General features: G+C 34.4%; 3 protein-coding genes across 3 annotated transcripts; 1 reads left to right on the top strand and 2 right to left on the bottom strand.

The window, feature by feature from the left end:
* Positions 1-10,853: 10,853 nt before the first annotated feature.
* LOC107270996 lies at positions 10,854-12,896 on the bottom strand. Its single transcript, XM_015746528.2, has 3 exons — positions 12,405-12,896; positions 12,088-12,225; positions 10,854-11,336 (listed from the first exon to the last, which is right to left on the bottom strand). The coding sequence occupies exons 1-3, from the start codon at positions 12,628-12,630 to the stop codon at positions 11,116-11,118; spliced, it is 585 nt and encodes a 194-aa protein (XP_015602014.1). The 5' UTR covers positions 12,631-12,896; the 3' UTR covers positions 10,854-11,115.
* Positions 12,897-14,138: 1,242 nt separating this feature from the next.
* On the top strand, positions 14,139-20,559 carry LOC107270997. Its single transcript, XM_015746529.2, has one exon. The coding sequence runs from the start codon at positions 14,177-14,179 to the stop codon at positions 19,943-19,945; it is 5,769 nt and encodes a 1,922-aa protein (XP_015602015.1). The 5' UTR covers positions 14,139-14,176; the 3' UTR covers positions 19,946-20,559.
* Positions 20,560-20,698: 139 nt separating this feature from the next.
* LOC107270990 lies at positions 20,699-22,068 on the bottom strand. The gene is made up of 5 exons (XM_015746518.2): positions 21,963-22,068; positions 21,496-21,629; positions 21,378-21,421; positions 21,050-21,315; positions 20,699-20,985 (listed from the first exon to the last, which is right to left on the bottom strand). The coding sequence occupies exons 2-5, from the start codon at positions 21,530-21,532 to the stop codon at positions 20,844-20,846; spliced, it is 489 nt and encodes a 162-aa protein (XP_015602004.1). The 5' UTR covers positions 21,533-21,629; positions 21,963-22,068; the 3' UTR covers positions 20,699-20,843.
* Between the last annotated feature and the right edge of the window lie 711 nt (positions 22,069-22,779).

The raw sequence follows: 22,779 nt of genomic DNA, 5'->3' as shown, positions 1-22,779 counted from the left end.
AAAATTTTTTTTTTTTGGGGGGGGGGGGGAGGACTAAAGTGATGCGATTGGTGTCACTTTGAATGACGATGCTAACGTCATGATGAGATCACTTTAGTTTTTTTTTAAATCAACCCCCCTAATTTGTATTGCATATTCTTGTAGCTCGTGTCGTGGCATTTTCCAAATGGTAGTGTTAAACTTTTCCAAATAAAACTTACCATAGGATATGAGCCTCACAAATACTTCTACCTTTCTACAGTATGTTTTTATTTGCACTGGCGATTATTTAATTTGTGAGGTTTATATCTCATGATAAGTTTTATTTGACAAAGTTAACCACTACCATTTTGAAAATTTCACAACATGAGCTACAAGAATATGAAATAAAACTTAGGGGGTTTGATTTACAAAAAAAGCGAAAGTCATATTGTGACTTTAATACCCGTATTCATAGTCCGTTCTTATTTCAAGGGTGAAGGAGGCCTTGATGGAGGCTTCAATCTCCAAGGCGTCCTTGTTTCATAGTCACACCTCAGCTCTCCCTTCCAGAAGGACGGTATATTTTAGGGACATGTAATTGCCTATAGTGGCAGGACTGGCCGCCACCTCAATCCCTTTTTGTCTATTCGAGCGACATTTTTTTCAGAGTTTGAAATAGGGATCGCGTAGTCTATACTATAAGCCAAGCCAAGATACACCTTAAATTTTCTTTCTAGGTGTTGACTTTCGTTTGATATGTCTAGCGCCCCAAGCGGCCTGTGTTTAGCAGCTAGCCCAGCTCAGGCAGCAAAAATGTATCTTATCAGTTATTGAAATTGTCGGCTCATTTTAATTATACATTTTCTTTCCAGGTGTTGACCTTACGCAGGCCAGGTAAAATTAGGAAAAAAAAAGACAGTGCGTATTTCTTTTACGTTTCGACCCTCATTGGGATCATCTTCAGAAATGTTTTATTACTAGGTAAACATGTATGAACTGTTGAACAATCATTGGTTAGATTGCGTAAAAAATAGTAGGCCAAGCCTACAGCCATAGTTAATAGATCAGCTATGGCTCTTTTTAATTTTTGGCTAATCCTGCCTTCACATGCAACACACAAACTCTTGTTGGTTTGGCCTACTATTTTTTATACAATCTAACCAATGATTGTTCAACAGTTCATACATGTTTACCTAGTAATAAAACATTTCTGAAGATGATCCCAATGAGGGTCGAAACGTAAAAGAAATACGCACTGTCTTTTTTTTTCCTAATTTTACCTGGCCTGCGTAAGGTCAACACCTGGAAAGAAAATGTATAATTAAAATGAGCCGACAATTTCAATAACTGATAAGATACATTTTTGCTGCCTGAGCTGGGCTAGCTGCTAAACACAGGCCGCTTGGGGCGCTAGACATATCAAACGAAATAGCCAATCACAGTACAGAAGGTATCCTCAAGGAAGCTCGAGACCTCCCTCGAAATAAGGAGGTCAATAAGGTCTATGAAACGCGAAACGCGGTACAAGGGATTCTTATTCCTCTAGGACGACTATGAATACGGCCATAAGTCTCAAGTCTTATTGTGACCTTAGCGTCGCCGTCATACCAATCGCATCACCTTACTCCCTGTATGTTTGATATAATAATTGAGTATTTGTGTCAGTCAATTATTTTAATATCAGCTGTTACACTGTGCCATGCACACGTTTGACTAACGTTAAAAATTTGTAAAAGCTTTGGTGGCGTCAAGTATTTAATTAGACATATCTTCTCAACGTTAGATATGCCATAAGATCTTTGTTCCACTTCAGGTTACGGTTTTGTAGACGATCGTCGATCTGGATTAAAGAAATTGCACATGACCTTTGGCAAATTTCCTCAAACATGATTATGCTTCCTAGTGTCGTACTATTATACACAACATGCTTCCTTTTTATATTTCCCTTTTTTAAATTTTACTCGGCAATGAAGAAACCCGTTTTGCTGACAGGTTTAACAAAATTTTATGGCAAGCGCGTTTTTGAATTTTTTAGGCCTGCTTCCCTTTTGAAACTAACGTATGAATCTTATAATAGAATTTTGAAAGAGCATGATCTCGTCTGACAGCTAGAAATAAAAATAAGTACAAATTTTTATCGTTTTTTTCTCTCCTCAAATATCCGGAAATATAATATGAAACAGTTATAGAACTGTTAAATTGTGAAGAGATGCATAGAAAATGTGGGTTGAAGAAAAACAAATATTTTTATATGAACCACGTGGAAGTCTGAATATTATGAGAATTTCGCCCGGAAAAAAATGATCATATATAGCCACATATAGATATATGTATGTTAAAAGTATATTTTGAGGAAAATTTGAATTATACAACTTATAGTTTGAGGACAAATGTATCTTTGGGGATCGATCTCAAACAATTTCCAGCGTAATGACTGCTTTGAGGACCATAATGCAGACTGTCACCCCAAATTTGTTAACATTTTTTCAATGTTAAGCATTCAGTATTTGTGATGGGCTTAGAAATGTTTCGTTAGGTTAAATTCGCTCAGAACTCCAATGCTGTGATGTCTCAAAGTAGTAGTATTTTTTAAAAAAACAAGCCGCAAGTTGAAACTTGCAATTTGCTCCATCCGAATCGTAGTTAGTGTGCGAGGTCCCTATACTTATGAGGAAGCATTTTCATTTACTACAGAACAGCGAATATTCGAATTGCTATAAAATTAGATCCGCTTAATCGATTTTTGCCAAATTTCATATCTATTACGGATTCGTTGAAGTAAGTGCTAGTTACAGGGATAAAGTTGACTTTTCGAAAAATTCAAAATATCATGAAATCAAAACTTCTCGATGGATTCAGCCTAAATGCAATACCAACCAACCTTGGATACAAATCTCTTCATCAAGAACTATTTAGACGAGTATCACAAAATTTGCGATCGCTAGAGTGGTAACGTCCTTTTTTTGGGAACTTAAAAATGACATAAAATCCGAACTGCAGCTTGAATCATGACGAATTATAATCAATGAAGGGGTTATAGAGCTGCACGTGCCTGCGAAATTTGAGGCTGTAGCTAAAACCGTTCTCGAGTTATACACGTTTGAATTTTAGGACGCCATTACATACACACGCACGCACACACCCACACACATCCGGATATTTTCTCCAAATGTGATTTCTTGACGTTTTGACACATTCTGAACATGGTGACATGAAAATCTCGAAAGAAAAATTTTTTACCGTCACATAGCTTCCTCTATGAGGAAGCAAAAACATCAGCTTACTATATGAATGCGCCTAAGTCCTCAAACTCTACCGTTTACAAGATTATAGACATACATATATAGATGCAGATAATTTACCATCGAAAATTTGTCGCTATCTGATCATATCTCAAATTTTAGAAAAATTCACTATGAAAATATAAATTCTATATACAATAAAAGAGTAGTGTCGTTCATCAATGGGTTTGTCCCAACTATTTTACGAAATATCATTTGTATAAAACTTATATTTTCGTTGTGTATTTTTGTAAAATGTTTGATCTGCTCAGATGAGACAAATTTTTGATCTGATTATATATAATAATTTTTTCTGCGCAGTCATGATGTTAACGAATTTCGCTGATCTATACGCTTTTATTTCGTAACGAATTTTGTGTAGATTAATCGACATGATTACTCAGTTGGTTTCACATCTCTATTAAAATTCAAAAAATTATTTGGTCACCGGCCCAAACCCAACCTTTCGACACGGTAACCTCTAAATTCATAAGTTCATAATGTCAAACGTGTAATGTTTTAAGATTCACGATAATTCGTACCTCTGTATACGGTTTCTTCAATCTAAAAGTGATTTTTCTATTTCTTTTTAGAAGATGCGCAAAAATAACTCTCGCTGACACCAACATTTTATGTAGGCATTTTTGCGTAGGTTTTTAAGCTTTAGTATCAATCGAGCAATGAATATGCTTGTCTTTAAGATACATATAAAATGACATCTCTTTAACATTCAAGTAAATATGTGACATTACCGTAATATTCTTGGTATATATGATTGATATTGATGTTACATATAACTTATTACTTTATTCTTCTATAATATTGAACAAGCAAAACAATAAGGAACTGTATTGAATAATTACACTGGGAAAAATGAAGTTTCACTGTATATCATGGATTACCATAGTCTATCATAATGACCCAGAAATATAATAATTTATGCATTGAGTATGACTATTAATATTCGTTGGTATGTGAATTATTGCCATAATCTTTATATGTCTTCACACTGCTGTAAAAAATGGGGATTCAATACTCAGATTTCGAGCTTTTGTGCCAGAAACTGAAATCTCATTTTTCTTCGTGTATTCAAGAAAAAACATAAGTGACAAGTATCTGTCATTTAGTGTTAATACCAGATAAATGAATATCTTTGAAATGACTTATTTGGACTGCGAGCAGACATAGGTCGCAAGATGAAAGTAATATTTCGTTAATGATTGAATTCATTCGAACAATGTTTAACTGGAGTGTTAATTCTCTTATGTTCCGTAGTATTATGGATACACATCCCCCCCCCATTACAATAGTCATTTTCGTAATAACTATGCGAAGTTATGGAATAATTTGAATAATAAAAAATATCACTAATTATTTTTTCTGGTTTACATTGTACCTAGTAAGAAGTGCTTTATCCTCTTGTGGACCTTTCCCTTTTTCGTTGGAACGTGCTGCTTTTGCTACAATTTCCAATTAATTTAAAGCTTGTAATGTTTTCTTTGTTCCTAGAATTTATTTGAGCTTTTATTAACTTTGATTCTGTTATTAATTGTGTGTCGTTGATTTCTATATCTATAGTGTGGTCCACAGATTCTTGATCATTTGAATGAATTTCATTACTTTTGTTTTTCTACTGATTTTGCATCTTTTTGAGTATTTTATAATAGTCACAAGAATTTAAAAGAACCTTAGGAAAAAGAGTTGTAACGTCTGGTTTATCTTTGAAAAACAGTGCGTCTTTTGCTGAAAAAAAAGGCTAAGATAAATGGCCCAATTTCTGATTTCTTAATGATAACAGTTAAAGTTATTTATTTTTAATAAAAACTAAAATTAAATCCAATGTGGTAGATTGGATTGCGTAAATTGATATTGTTTGAAAAAGGAACGAGCATTTTTTCAATGTATCTTATGGTTAAAGTTATAAATCAGTTAAGAAGCTACGAATGTTTTCTTTATTTTACATTTAAAATAATTATTATCGTTTTATAATTGACACAGGTGGAAATATTTTATTAACTTGTTACAAAAATAACTGTGCAATATAATAATATTGAAAATTAAAAAATGTATGCATCTTTGCTTTTTGGCTTGAGTCAATGATGATATGTTGTATAGTTAATATTTTTAAGAATGGCAGTATACGATTTATACTTAAAAAGAAAAAAGCTACTATATACAGGGTGTTCGTTTTGAAACGCACTGTAGTAACACTGTTACATTCCTTTTCAAAGTCTAATGAATACGTGTATTTTCATTTTTTATTTCATATATCAAAATTTCGAGATAATCAAGGTTGAAGTTGCAGTAATGCGACCAATTAACCGTTTAAACGGAGCGTAGATGACGTCTAGAGCCAGCCTGCAAGGCCTGCTTACAGTAGGCCAATAACACTAAGAGTATCGTCTCTTGTATCTTACTCAATTACATGCAGATAAACAGGGACACGACGACGATACTCTTAGTGTTATTGGCCTAGTGTAAGCAGGCCTTGCGGGCTGGCTCGCGACGTCATCTACGCTCCGTTTAAACACGTTCTGATTGGTCGCATTACTGCAACTTCAACCTTGATTATCTCGAAATTTTGATATATGAAATAAAAAATGAAAATACACGTATTCATTAGACTTTGAAAAGGAATGTAACAGTGTTACTACAGTGCGTTTCAAAACGAACACCCTGTATATAGTAGCTTTTTTCTTTTTAAGTATAAATCGTATACTGCCATTCTTAAAAATATTAACTATACAACATATCATCATTGACTCAAGCCAAAAAGCAAAGATGCATACATTTTTTAATTTTCAATATTATTATATTGCACAGTTATTTTTGTAACAAGTTAATAAAATATTTCCACCTGTGTCAATTATAAAACGATAATAATTATTTTAAATGTAAAATAAATGTATAGAAAATTTCATGAATTCTCATCATTCATAAGCCGAAATACATGACATCAAATTAACACAAGTAGATCTGTATTATGCAATTTAAGGTTATGTTCACTGGGTATATTTCAGAAATGGGGTAGTTAATCTTTTAGAAACTTTGCACGCATGAAGATTATGAATCTGCCAAGAAGATATCCAAATTTCAGATTGGTTAGATAGATTTGTTGTAATAGTCGTACCTTCTTAATAATTTTTAATTAAACTTTTATAAGAGACTAATCAGAGGTCCAGGTTTTGACTCTCTGCCCTTCTACGGGCTTAATGTTTTGGAGTAGCCTAATTTTAATAATTATGAGTTCAAGATATATTTCAATAAATAGCATAAATATTTATGTTAAACAAATCGAAAGATTTTGTTTTTAACGAAATAGATACTTTTGCAATCAAAAACTATTGAGGTATACGATTCGAAAATCCAGGGGTCAAAAATTGCTACAAAGCTATGAATGAAAGACGAATATTTAAAGATAACTGTATGATACCAGACAATTATTTTATGCATCCCTTATGTCATATAAATTTTGAGATATTTTATACTTATAGTATGTACAGTAGTAGCAATAATTGAATTTTAATACACGATCTACTTTAGTACACTGTGCCAACGATGTCTCTACGTATAACAGCACTCAGAACGTGCATGTCACACGTGGCAAATGTACCAAACATATAAAAACAAACCGATCCGTATCCATATAGGTTCGGTATATACCAAGTATATACTATTATTTATAGACGTAACGTTATATGACGTAAACAGTATACTAGCTTTAATAGTATTCAGGATATACGTGCCTATAGATTTTGTACAGCTTGTACTTAGCATTGGCATTATACCTACGTACGAGTAAGTATGAATAACAGGTTGCTATTTGTGCATAGATTAGCGATTAATTTAATCTATTTTAAACTCATTTTCAAATGTCAAATTCTATTTTAACTTTTTAAATTAATTAATTTTAAAACGAATAATTAGCATATGTTATAATTAAGTTACAATGACCATAATTTTCAATAGCATCTGTATTACAATATTTTGGATTCTCGAAACAATATTATTTACTATAGAATCGTTTATTTAGGTTAGAATAATCGAGGATTCAAGGAAATTCGTGGAAATTTTAGAAATCGTACCGTACGTGAATCTCTCTCTCTCTCTCTCTCTTCCTTCATTGTATTGGTTCGTTTGGTTACCGTTTTTTCAACAAATTGGATTATAACTACTACAATAAGAAAGGTGCTTTTATGGTGTACACGTATGCTTAGCGAAGAATCCGCCAAGTTTGAAACGGCATATGCATACCAAAATGTCTCCGGAACTCTAGACGGGTTTCTAGTACGAACGCATAGTGCATTTTGAAAAAATGTTAGGATGATTGTTTTCTCTTTTATATTTTTTAGATTAGATTTTTTATCATGTTCTATTTTATAGTGAAAATTTGTATTTGATCCATCAATTTATTTTTAATACAATTTACAAGTTAATTTTGGTTATAACAAAATAAACATATTTATTAGTATAATTATTACTCTATTCTAAATGTTTGTCCTTTTAAATATAAATTTTTTCTTTTCGTGTAGTCAATTCAGATTTCAATGGTAATGTTGAACACATCTGAAATTGTCATAACAATATTTAATTTCGATTTCATGCTCGAAATTAATGAGGGAGGAATGAATTTTTGGCGCACCTTTTTTTTACGAACTCTTGTCCTTCACTCTGTATCTGGACCAGAATGCCGTTAGCCGCAATCCGACAAGTAGCACAGCGTCGCCGTATTGGTTATCGTAGGATATACGAACGGCTCATTTACTAATCTACAGCGTGTTTCCTTACGAAAATTTAAATTTGGCGCGAACCAAATCGCTGGGGGGAAAGTAAGAAAGAACGGTATTGTCCAACAGTCAGGTGCGAAACTAGATAATTGAATTCAAATTTGTATTGTTTCTAGAAAATTCAGAAAAAATAATTTTCCAGTCTTCTTAGTCTTTCCAGTCCTTCTTAGTCTCTCACAGTTTTGCGCTTATTAGTTTCCGTTACTCTTGTCGGATGCAAAATATTATCGACGTCTTTTACGCCCGAACAAACCGTTGTCATAATCGTCATCATCAGAATCAAGATACTGATGATGATAATGATTGTGCTGTTGATGATGTGTCTCATGCACTACGACTACTTCTGCCTTTTGGGCGTTGTGAGTGCATTGAAGATTATCAAAGCCAGTGCGAGTTTTCCCACCAGAAGACTCTTCAAAAGAGACACCTTAATGGATGCCAAGGCTCCCGGAAGTGAGAATATCTGAAAAATCAATGACTCCATAGATTTCTTGTAATAACTGCATGTCTATAAATCATATGTATATAACTTACTTGTAAAAGTAATGGAACTATGGCGATCATCGAACCAAATTTTATGAGTCCATTGTTATTTTCGCCGTCGTCAGAATTGTCTTTCACCCTGGCTTCTGATGTTTCATTCAAAACTGACTTGCCAGAAAGTCTTTTTAGTGTAGAAATGTTTGTATTGTGCAATATAACACTCTTGACGTCGAATTTTATTCGAATCTCGTCGTTAATAAATATTAAATATATCCCCGGAAATAGATTACAGGTGTCAGTCAGTTATGCAGAATTTATTAACTTTTTCATGTCATTCTCGGCACATGTAAACTTATTTATTAAATTAATAAAGTAGAATATGTTCCGCAGAATAACGTTTCTATAATTCATAATGTGCGCTCTGTGCATAAAACTTCTTAAACGCAATGATATTTCTAGGCGTTCTAGCGTGTCTTCGGTCTAATGTAACATCTGCGAATATTGACCGGTAATCGAAGTGCTGAGGTTCTATTGGAAATATTTATAATGATTGAAAAATCTATTATATATTTTCGAGAGAAACTGCTTTAGAACACACGTGTCATGTACTCGCGCCTATCTTAACTAACGGCCAAGCAGACTGCCTCAAGATCTTTCGAGCGAAGAGGAGGTTTTTCCTTTTTTATTCTCTTAATGCTTGACCCCACTCAAGAAGCCAGTGTTCTAGTACTACTGCAAGTGTAATTTTATTCCATGCAATTCAATGTGAACGTAGCTACGTACTAAGTCTACGTAGTGCGTGGATTTTTACCTACGAGTATGTTATATTTTATTAGGTTGATGACTTGAATCTTCTTACCAAAGGTGTAACTTACACAGCACACATATACTTTAAGAAATGATCCTAACGCAATTTTTGATAAATGTTTGATAATTATATAATATTATTTTTCAAATTCATTCAAAATTTAATCATATCGCGCAAATTAGGGATCAGCATAAGAACAAAGAGTTGATAGATTTTCAATATTCGATATCACGTCACCATTAATTTTTTACGGGAGGTAATTGGCTCTGCCTGCTTTTAAATTGTTCTATGATATATAATAGCATATTTTTCGCAAAAATATTCTTATTAAATTAGACAGCATGCATATTAATGTATGTATATTCTACAAGTGCTACAACACGTTGAAACCCTTATAATTATATAGATCCATTTCCCAATGCAGAAACGATCAATCATATTCTATTACGTGTCACATAAGTTTTGTATTGTTGTGAAGATTGTTATGTAATAAAATGATTTGAAAGTAAGACCAGTGACGCAAACTTATTTAACACAGCGTATTTGTTCTTAGCAACGCTGTTACTAATCTACGTTCTTCTTTTGTTAAATAAAGAAGAAAAGAGGGAGGGTGGTGAATCGTGTGAACGGAACCGAACCGAATGGACGTGATAGAGGTTGACTCTGAATAAATATTTCTTCTCTTTGCAAATCGGCGTGTCTTTTTTCTTATTCGGTAGATGTATGAGAGTTCTAACTTTCGCGAAGGGTTGCGACACCGTTTTTAAATAATTTAAAGTATTTTCGAGGTAAAGAATAAGCAAATAAGGTAATTTTGTTATAATAAACAATTATCTTATTTATGTTTTATGAGTTTCCTCAATTAAATAAATAATTCAATGATCTTCTTAACAATTAGTTAAATAATAAAACAGTTATGTGATTGTGAGGTATTTAGGTATCTAAACCCTTAAATATAGTCACTTGTTTTGGCTCTTGAGTTTGGTTCATTGCGATTGTTTCATACGGAAAACAGGAAAGATTAATTTTCTAAGTAGGTTTAATAAATTAATTATTTCAATATTGCTTCTGTACAATATAAATTCATAACTAATATAATAAAATAATATGACGGATCATAGTGATAAAATTTCTATCCAACGCACCATGAATTTTTCTACCTTTAACTATATAATACTAAATATTATATGTAAGGTGTATGGCCCAGTCCTCGGTCATACATCAATAATCGTCAATTGCCTTATAATACTGTAAATTTTGCAATAGTCAAAGCACATACTAAAGATTACTGGTTCATTGCCGATGACTGGGCAATCCACCCTGTACATACAGATTTACTCACGATTGTTGCACCACTTGAAGATGATTCTATCATACTTAGGAATTGATAGAAATCAACTCAGCGTGCTAACATCAGGTGATGCAAGAATCTTATGAAAGCTGCACTGATAAATAATTAAGTTACTTAAACCCTTTCGTAATGAGGTAAGACTGAAACAATTTGTGCTAACAATGTGTTGTATAAAAAGTTAATTGAATTTTTATAATCGTTTTATGGTAGAAATTATTTTTTTAAAAAGGAATAAAACATTTTAAATGATGCATCAAACATACTTAAGGGGTAAAGTATTTCCAAATTCTTTGGCTAACGCGTGATATATTCTTATTCGTATGGACAAATATTAGACTAAATTCTGGCACTTCTTCTACTTTTCCGAAGAATGGCATTCCGAAATGATGAATCCAGAATACTTGAAAAAATTGTTAAAGAATTTTGTTAGACAAATCTGTCATTTTATCCTTTATAATAGTAGTTTTCATCATCTCCTGGTGCACTAACAGTATCCCAACCACTGTATGCTTGGCTATGGCCTGAATGAACACCGCCTCCATTGTGTACGTGCACGTGAACAAATTGAGGTGGCGACCAGGATTGTCCATGATCGGCGTGTGCATGCCAACCGGAGTGGAACTTTGCCAAGAAAGCGCTCAACTTCAATACCAGAAGAAAAGCACCTATGATAAAAAATAACTTTCAAATTTATATACAATCATAATATTATAGGTACTTAATCTTCCTAACAGTAGACAAGCATGTGGTAAGTATTTTTTAGTATTTTGTATTTGTGACGTGTGTAGTGCTTGACATAATTCTAATGGTAATAGATGGGTACTAAACGTATTGCTCAATCTGGGATGAAATTTTATCTTCAGGAGATATTTCGTATTTTTTCGTTGTTAAAATGTAGGATTTCTGTTTATAAGACAGAGCTTATGTCAACAGAATAAGTGTTAGGGACAAGAGTTTTTTATTTTATTTTAAATGCTAAAAATCATTCATTTGATACATAATGACATAAAAGTAATATCATAATTGTGACAATTTCCACATCATACAACTTTTATGTTCCTGCGAAACGTGTATTATAATTTGTATATAGTTATTATGTTTGGAATGCATGTACTTTCTAGGAATGTATTGTCATTATCAATGTAATGACTCAAAGTAAGAATTATTTGAAAAAAAAAACGGCCACCTGAATTGAACTACCGGACTGAATTTCACGGACGTTCATAAATTGATTAATTATTCAAAGTATTTTAGATCGGTGACAATGTATACAATGTAGCACTTTGCACGTATAAATGGGTCAGTGTGTCGAATTATTATTATGTATGTAGCAGAGAATGCCAGGAGAATTCGTTGTGTGATACTGTTATAGAGTTTTTGAGGCAATCAAGAGTTATTTTCGTAATTTTCACCTACCGATCATAAGTCCTTTAAGGGAAATAACGGTAAGCACAGTAAGCATTGTCATCATCACTCCCATTTTATACATCATTGGTAATAGCATAAATTGTATTCGTTTAACTCCAAAAGTTCTTTCTTCCTTAATGGTTGTACCTGACAAAAAAAGAGCTTTAAAATCATCATCAATATAGTCGTTTAAAATGAAGATATTATTATTTGGAGAATGATCTAAGTAAACATAACACTTTCATCTATGTGAAAGTGTACACTATGAGTAGCGATAAAGTGTGTCAAATGCTGACTCTAGTATAAACTAGCGAAAAATAACTCACCTTGACCATTAGTGTCATTGAACAAGTCATTATAAATTTTTCTAATAGCTGCAATATCTGGATCCTCGGAAGCATTCAATTTTGTATGTTTCATTGTACTAATCGGTATTTGTTTCGTGACTGTGTGCTCAACTTGCGTTTCTTTATCTTTTCCATGTAGCGCATCGTTTGGAAATGCGCGAACCACTGCAAGAACGCACATGAGGTTCCACCCAATCCGAAACATTTTTATACGATTTTCTCAGCAAATTAACACACACGTATACGCGCTAAAGTTCAACGACCATTGGTTGGTAATTCTAGTATATATTGTGAATGTTAAACTGAATCAGAAGCACCATGGAGAGTATTCGCCGTGCTCGTGATCTAGCAGGAGGAACCATGAGAACTATCGTTACTATCGTGCCCGTACCATTCCTTTGAACTGTCAAGAGTTCCTACTAATACGAAAGGTGGACTTCACTGCGCGTGCTCCGCGGCGCATTACGTCACTCGAATGCTGGAAGTCTCTTTTATGGGGTCCGTTATGCAGGTTATATATGCGAGAAAGAGCGAACGAAGTCCCCTGATGAACCCCACCGCAAACTCACCAACCAATTACGCCCCTGACATGTACTTGACTGTAAATGACTTGGAGTAACATTGACCCTGGATTCTTAGGATAGTCTGAATCTTTGGATTGCTCTTACATAGATCTTGTTTTAGTTATTAGTCTTCAAGAATAAACTAATCTTTTTCGTAAAACATTTGAATAGATTATACATTATTTTAATTTAACAGATTATTATTTTCTAGAGTTTTATTTGGAATAGTGAATTATTTTTATACATTGATACATTGATCCATATATCTTTGATTACTGGCCTCTTTTTACTCTTAAGTATCAATGGCCGTTACAGATCATAAAACGATTTTTTACAGTCACCTTGAATCGATAATAGTAGTTGACCATGGCGTAAGACTTACAAAAAAAGGAATAGCTATCACGCTATGGATATACCATAAACGCATACAGTGGATCCCAAATAACTAAAAGAAAGAGAATCATACTGGTTTATTGGTATCTTCTTCTTTGGCTGAATCTAGATAAGGACGAGTAGAGCTCGGCAAAAGACATACAGTAAAGACCGCACACCGCATCAGTAAAAAAGCTGCGTCCCCACCATAGAAAAGCCTCCTTCTGGTAGTTACTAGCCATCTTCAAGGTTAAAAATACATTCTTTCACCGCGTGTATAACGAACCTGCATACCTGCATATATGCCTATACGTATACAAAACAGGAGATCCTCAAGGTACAAGCAAGATTATTTAGTATTCGTAGAGGAGAGAAATTTCCATATTCTCCATTTACAATAACCGGTTTCGCTATGTTCCTTTCAATACACGTGAAATTTGTGAAAAATGTAAAATGTATTCACTTCTAGGCAGTTTATTGATCGATATATATATGCAAAATATGAGTTGATAATTAAAGACTACTTATTGCTGATCTGATAACTTCTTCGCTTGGTCTTACACACAAAAGAATTTGTTGTTGTACGGCAAACCTGATCTGTAATTCTTTGTCGGTATTATAATAAAACTTCAAATGGTGTATACTTTATAAAAATAGAAATACCTGTGGTCGTCCTGTAGACCATCCGATCTATACTACACCTTGAAAGTATATTAAAGTGCAAGAAACCAGTATGAACAGTTATATATGGCCGGCGATAGAGCAGTTCGTACGATTCTACCGGTTCACTGAGACATTCGCTTCGTGACCGCGATCATGAGAGCACTCAGTTCGAAACACACTCCTTCGCAGCATCCCTGCTTTTTACTTTTAACCTTATTTCTGACGCTGTCTTATTGTCATTTATCGAATTCGCGGAGCGTTACGCTAAACGAGGATGCCAGTGCCGAGAAAGTGTTGAGATCTGACCCGAATGGGGTTAAGATCTTAATGGAAGATGAGAAAGAAAAACATTTTGAAGAACTGCCAATTACCAAGGTAGTAACGATTGAAGGAATCCGCAGATTCGATGCTCGTCTGAAAGAACCTGAGGGAGTGGATATAAGAGAAGAAAGATACTTGGGCACAAAAAGGAAGAGTAGCACTGGTTATCTTAATGCTGAAGAAGAAAAGACTCTGGTAGGTGCTCAGGAATCCATTGTCGATGACCAGATAAAACGACTTATTTCTATACGGGACGATGCACTTAATAACGTTCAGGAAGATAATAAGAAGGTAACTGAGATAATGGAAGAGGCTGAATTACTTCAGGGTGGAAAGAATGTTCTTGGGAATTATGAGAGTGATTCTAAACGCGGACGTAGTAATGCTGATAAAGTTGAGAATAATTTTCCTAATGATTTTCGATCACACAACTATCGGGGCCATCTAACATCTAACATCACTATTGGGGCTGTCAGCTTAGTTGAGAACAATGCATTTCTTCAAAGATGGAAGGAACAGGCTATGTTGCTTCAAGAACAAATTCGCAATAGGACCATTTTGCAAAAATTGCGCGAACAAGCTGGCGAAGTGTTACCAGAAATACCAAAATTTACGGAATTGCAATTATTGGAAGCATTAAGAAACATAACGCCTTCTAAAGACGATATAAGCTCAAATAATTCTTATGTCAATGCGATGAATAGTAGTTTATTAACAGATCATCAATTGGAAATCATCAGGTGCGCAGAAAATTTGGTAGATCAGAAGCAAAGACAATCTTTTATTGGGAATATATTTGACTGTATACGAAGTTTAAGTGTTCTCAATTGTATGAGGATTTTTGTATGGCCTGCAGTGGCTGATAATATACCGCAATCGATATCACAAAATTTTCCGACATTACCAATCGAGATTAATGTAGCAGATTGGATCCAAAGTAATCGGAATCGATCTAAGTCTGCAAGAAATCTGGACGATCATCAGAAGATATCATTGATGCCAGAATCAGCTTTATTAAATATACTAAACGAAGGATTTAAATTCAATCATAATGATGTAGATGCACCGACTTTTATTGATCCAAAGAATGGTACTTTATTGAGTCTTTTAACACCGGGACAAGTGAAAATTCTACAAGTGGCCGAAAAGATTCTACCCGGAGCCGTGCGACGGGAATACTCAGATCGGATGTTCTCTTGTGTAAGAAGATTCGAGTATTACAGCTGCGTCAAGTATTTTGCGTGGCCTATGGTAAAGCAATATTATACAGGATTACCATTGTTTCCAGAATATCAAAATTGGTATCAGACTGTGACGTTATATCCGGAATATCCCATAGTCCCTTTTCCGAGTTCTTCCGAGGGGGAAGGACGTCTCCCGGAAATAGTTGAAGCCGATGCGACTCGCATGAGAAAACCTGAGACTGTTATAATTCATATACTTCGAAATAATTTACCGGATGCTTCTAAAATACCTACTATCACTGCGATTAATCCAAATAATCAGTTTCTCACTCTTATTCCACCTGACCAAATTCGAACTGTTCATATAGCTGAACAATTTGTACCAAGTCCTATGAGACCGGAGTTCACAACAAAGACGTTTAAATGTATTCAACAATACACTTACTTAAGTTGCGTCAAATATTCTATGTGGCCGACCGTAAGACAGTTTTTCCCAGGACTTCCAGAATTGCCTGATTTTCAAGGATGGATACCTGAACTTCCAGAATTTCCAGACTTTTCTGAATATTTACCACAATTTCCGAGTTTTTCGGATTTTTCAGGAATCACTGAACAAACTAAGGAAAGTGGAGTTCCAACAGATTCAGTAAAGTTAATTGATCCTTCGCAGATTGAAATGAAGATACAAGATATATTGAGAAATCTTTACGATTCCAAGAAACCAGTTGGGGATTCATTACCACTGAATCAGACTCTTTTGTCGTTAACCGTATTAAATGAGAGACAGTTGGATATTTTAAGACTGACACAACAATTGGTGGAGCCTTTTGAGAATTCTGTTGTGATGACAAATGTATTTTTGTGCATAAAACAATATAATGATTTTGTTGGTTGTACACGACAAATAATTTGGCCAACTGTGGGAAAGTATGTCAGATTGCCACAATTTCCTGAGAATCAAATTCTACAAAATGCGGCAGAACAATCAAAACAAACAATTCAGTCAAGTACTATAATATCCAAGTTTCCAACAGAATCTGCAAAAACTTCCGCAATTCTCGGTGACAAGGATAAAAAAATCTCCAAAGATGAGATTACTGAAATAACGTCTGGAATTCATCCAAATATGGACGCTATACCTAGAACAAAATTCGGACACCATGGACCAGTCATTAGCGTAACTGGAACACGATTCGTACCCATTTTTACTGAACAGCCAGAAGATGTTATACTCAGTATTCTTCAGTCGATTCATTCTTCGTCTTCAGATTCTTATGCTGCTTCATCGTTTTCTTTGAGAAGACATTCTGCTCTCCCCAACTGGCTAACGGAACAGCAAGAAAATATTCTCCAGATCGCCGAAGATATACTACCGGAATTAGCACGGCAAGGTTTCACCGAGAGACTAGTTGAGTGTGCAGAAAAGAAGAATTTCTTAAGCTGCTCAAGAGACGTGATGTGGCCGACATTAGCGGAACACGTACCACGATTGCCCAGCTTTCCAAATTTTAGAATTTTACAGGCTGAATCAAATCAAGGAAAACCTTTGGAATCAGAAAATTTCGCAGAACCGGAATCGCACAAGAATCCATTCACGTCATCGGAAATTAATGTAAAAACGGGGCAATTGGGTAAAACTACTGTTACAATTACCGATACTAGATTTGCGCCAATTTGTACAGAATTACCTGAAGCTATTATTTTAAATATTTTAAGAACTATACAAAAATCTACACCAGGACTATTAAGTGATATGACTTTTCCAAGTACCAGAACGCCAGAATTCTCCAATCTTTTTACTGAGCAACAGGCTAATATTATCCAACTTGCTGGAAGTTTATTGCCGGAAATGGTAAGACCAGTTTTTGTTAATGGAATGATAGATTGTGTTGGTGAAAATAATTTTTTGGAGTGTACACGCGACGTTGCATGGCCGGCGATATTGCAATTCTTCCCAAGACTACCAAATTTTCCGAATTTCAGAAATTTTCAGAATTTTTCAAGAGCAAGTACATTAGCGATGTCTAGCGAATTACCGGCAATTTCTTTAAAATCTACTATCCATCAATCAGAGGGTGAGATATCCGAAATTCTGAAGAAGGTTGCATCTTCAACAGGAATTTTACCTATAGAACGGTCGTACTTGGATTCCATTGTTTTGCCAATAGATACAATAATGACGGATCGTCAACAAAATATTTTAAAAGTAGCCGAAAACATTGTGCCCAAATCGGAACGACCTGCGTTCGTAGTGAGAATGCTTCAATGTATGCGTGGAAATAATTTTTTGACTTGTATGCAATATGTTAGCTGGCCCACAATCAGACAATTCTTACCAACACTTTCGGAATTGCCAGACTTTGGTGCACTTATACCAGATCTGCCTCCATTTCCGCAAATCCCGGAATTGCCCAGTACATCAGGATTATCGGGATTGTTTGAAGAAATTCCCAGACCAATAAAAATTATTGAAGACAAAAGTTCCGTTACCAAAGTCGCTTTGTCGACTCATCCAATCCTTACTACGCCAGAAGAACTTGTACTAATTCACGATGAAATTGCAAAAAATGGAGAACAATCAGCTTATCTTGAAACTCCAGGAATAATACAAAGCACTGGTACAGTTCTAGGTTATGCAGGACAACCTGATAACGTTTTCATCAACATCCGGGAAGAAGATTTAAAATTGCAAAACGCAACGTCAGAAAGTAATGCTACCGATTTTGTAAGTGGAACTGCAAAATCTCGAAAACGGAGAAGCGTCATAGATCTTCTTAACTTTTATCCAAAACCAAACATTACTGAATCTACCAAAAAAGCGGAGAATACAGGCCTCAACATAACCGAATCGGAGCTGCTACAAATTCTAATTAACATATCAAAACAAAATGATCATCCTGAGGATGTCCAATCAGATGTCACTAAGAAATATTTCATCGATACTCTCAATTCTACTATACGCGATTTCCTAACTGCAGATCAATATGAAATTCTAAAATTTGTGGAGGGTTTAAATCCAGAAATTAGCAGGACGGGTTTCATGTCACGCGTTATTCGCTGCTTAAGAAGTCTCAGCTTTATAAGATGTATGGGAATTTTCGTGTGGCCTATGATTTCTAGTAATTTACCCTCAATAGGATTTCCTTCATTCCCAAGTATTACTCCATTTAGACGAAGCCAAGAGGAAACTGTGATTCAAAATTTCTTTGGTATGACCAGTTCAGAATTTGAGAAAGAACTTGTAACACGTAGACATTCAGTAGAAAGTACTTTATTAGATTGGTATGAGTCTCTATTGGAAGATAAATTTGAAGTCAACTTAGGATACTTAAAGGTGAAGGGTTACGGTAACGGAGACCTCAGAATAAGCATTTCGGAATATCGAGAGGGTCGTGTAAAAAAAGTTAAGGATACGAAAAATATGCCAAGTATATTGATTATGATTAGTGATTTCATGGAGGATATGTTTGATCAGAATGATAAAGGCAAACACGTGAAGAAAACGCGAAGTATGAAAAATGATCTGCTTGATAGCACAGAATATCAAATCCTTAATAATTCATTAAAGAATCAAGATCTTGATCAGAAGGGTGATTCGCGTTCAATTAACGATGATCAATTAATCGCCATGTTTCTTGATAAGATTCGTTCAAATTATTCTGTTCAGAGTGAATCAAATACAGGACAGTACCTCAGTGCACAGGATGCTTATAATGCATTTGAACTTTTATTTGGGACGAAGATAAGAGATAGAATAGCAAGTAAAATAAAATCTAATAAAAATAATAACGACTCTATAATCGATAAAAAATCGATAAGCTTTATGAATCAATTGAAGATTGTACCACTAGACACGCAAGAAGATTCTCTAGATAATAATTTGAAAGTAATTCCTCTAGAGCCTCCGATCAGTCACGACATGGATAAAGATTCGATAGTCAGCAGAGCAGTCCTTGAAGGAAATGATGTAGCTCAGGATAACGATCAGGCTAAAAATACATTTAAAGACTTGTTGGAATATGTGCAAAAATATTCTAATACTGAGCATAAAAGTGCTTATCCTGAGATACCTCTATCTTTACCACAGCTAAATGAGGACGTAATTTCCAGAAAGACAACTAGTATACTGATACACATGGGACGAGATTTGAAATCCAAAATACCACAAATGCTACCAGGAATTGGATTTCTCGTTACGTTTGTTCTTCAAAGGGCTTTAGTGCATGCGCGGGCAGCAGCTTCTATGGCAAGTATGATAAGCAATATGGCTCTTGGCTCGGCATTGTTCGGTATGCTTCGTCAGGCCATTTTTGGAACTTCAACTCACCCACAGATCAAATACGTTTACGATAATAATAAAGCAGGACCCGGCATATCCCGGCCATATGGCTATAATGAACATTATAATGGAAAGTAAGAATCATACCTTATCGGCAAATTCTAACATAAGACTGTAATCATGTATAGAACATGTTAAAAACATATGGATAGTCAGTCCACCAGTTCGATGTAGTTTATTGACAGATCGAAAACAATTAAGTCTCTAGCAAGCTACACGTGGCTCTTCATAGAATTTTCCTTACAAAGTAGGCATGTGTCTGGTTTTGCAATGAACTATATTTTATGTTCTGTTTTAGCATATATTTATAGATTTTTATAAAAATCTACGTGTCATTTGTCAAGAATTGTATTTTTCGTGAACTGACAAAAAACACGTTGAACTCGTGAAACGACTATACCAAATATTTTAAATGAATCATGGCGTAACTTGACTTTAGACGAAATAGTATTTATTTCAATGTGGGTAACATTGGTGGTCGGTTATAATATATTGTTTTTCTATACCATTTTTGTATTGCTGAATTCTTCGTGTTAACTCATAGATCTAGAAATCTGTTAAAAAAAATTATCTAGCTTGTAGTTATCGATAATTGTTTAAGCATAATACATTGATCGTCGTATTCAAGTTTATCTGATATTATGGATCATGTCATTTTTATACAGATAATTAATAAATATGACACAAATTTATATTATTACCTGTCCTTCTTATCATAATTAACCGGTAGATCTTGATGTTTGTATTCTACTTTACTACACCATACAGTTACGGTTTGTGCACATTACCACAATGCCCAGATAAATAGTATGTCATGCTTGTGACTAAATATTGATATACCGTATTTCGTGGTTTATTAGCAAACAGACAAACTAGAAAATTACATAGAATACGAGTAAATATATTAATTATATTTTTGATATATTTAGACAATTATATCGGATTTATTCATGCGCTTCATTTGGAGTTAAAAATTTTAAGGTGTTAAAAGTGGTAATACTGAATGAACTTCTTCATTCTGCAGAATTGTGGCTACTGTTAACGGAAGATCTTCGATTGCCTGTACTCCGAATTCGTCAGATATTTCTCTTCTGTAAGGTAACTCGTTGAGATAATACCTAAAATAGAAATTATTTGACTTTTTTTTTGGTAAATATTTAATATGCAGGTTATATTCCTTACCAATCATGCGCTCTGTCACATTTAATTTCCTGTCTCCAATCGCAAATACGTTGTTGCTGATCGAAGAAGGTGCCATTGTCACAAATTATTGGGATATCATCTCCATTTTCATCGCACACGTGAAATATGCGACATGCATATTCTTGGTCTGCATATAGACCAACTGATTTTCCTTCGCAGGAGAAAGTAAAAGTTAAATTTGCAAAAAAATCAAAATCACTCGGTATATCTGACAGATCCTCATAAGTTTCTAGCTGATGTCGATCCTGTTGATTAAATTATTAATTATTAATACTAAACGAATAATTAGTAAATTATTATTTCTTACATAGAATCCAATCGTTGGCATACTAAATACGAACGAAGATATGCCTAAAAATAAGGGATAATTAAAATAATTTTTTCTCGAAATTTTATAGTACTTTCAACTGCTTAGCTAGACTTACTCCAAAGAAAGAAAGAGACAAATAATTTCAGCGACATCACTGGCTTAATAAAATCGTAAAGACAAGAATGTTCTTTTTTAATGATGTTGATACTATGCACCACTTTGTACTGAATCACAAGGAAGAAAACTTATCTGTAAAATAGATCAGTATAATAAGAATGTAATTGCTCAAAAGTCGTATCATTAGTTCGTATTAATTTTAAATGGTTGCATCCTCAAAAATATGCAAGTAATGGTGGGAATACAATTGCTTTTTCTACGGTAGTAAATGTTCAATAAATATTCTCTAGAGTGTGCCGGTAAATATGGTCTCTACTAGGCTTTAAGGTCGATAAGTTGTTATTCATTCTAGATAAAAACTACCAGCGATAAAATATACAACTGTCTTCCAGATGATGCTACTTTTCAGAAATTCAATCTTATCATGTAGCAGATATATTTTATACATATTGCCTAAATCAGTACCATAATCTTCAGTAGATTGGCGGGCTTTTACACTTCTTGACTTAGAACTTGTAAGTGATATTATATACTTTTATATTGTAGCGGTACAAACTGATCAGACTCTTAGTACTCCTGTACTGAGAGCGGACTCATTAGAGACAAATAACAAGGACAGTCAACACCAGCTCATAGATGGAGAACTTCTCCCGAAAATCAATCCGCGGAAAATAATATAAATAAATTTCAATAGAGGATTAGCGCTTCTTTCTTATCAATCTATCATGTAAATTAGTTAAATAATACATTTCAAACCAATTTAATAGAGTCAGTGAAGAAAAAGTATAGAGAACGGGAGTAAGCGCGGATTTATGTCTGAAAGGATAACGCACAGCATTAGAAAATAATCAAAAGTATTTGCAATTTATGCCCTATGGGATAGAGCTAGATCATATTAGTTGCATAAATTTATTGAGACTTGTGTCGATAACTTCGGCCTCCTAGCACGTATTGTTTAGCCGAGCATCCTACATAGATTATAACGGGGTGCCCGGCTCGTCCGCGTTGTAATTAATTTATCCACAGAGCCGCCAGGGAGCGCTAGAGAGCTAGGAATTTCCGAAAAATTAGGAGTTCTGATCGGGATTCGAATCCGATACCGTCGGACTGCCAAACTGGGCACTTACCACTGTGCTGCCGAACCCACTGGCCGATCTGATAAGTCCTATTTATTTATTTTTCGGTCATTCCTAGGTGGACCCTCCTTCAACTCTGTAACGCCACGTTACAAGATAAAATTTGTCGAAGTTCTGAGAGGAACACAGCGATTTTCCACAGAAAC

This window comes from Cephus cinctus, unplaced genomic scaffold, assembly GCF_000341935.2.
Source record: "Cephus cinctus unplaced genomic scaffold, Ccin1 Ccin1_scaffold0860, whole genome shotgun sequence".
NCBI lineage: Eukaryota > Metazoa > Arthropoda > Insecta > Hymenoptera > Cephidae > Cephus > Cephus cinctus.
This window is presented reverse-complemented; position numbering and strand designations above follow the sequence as displayed.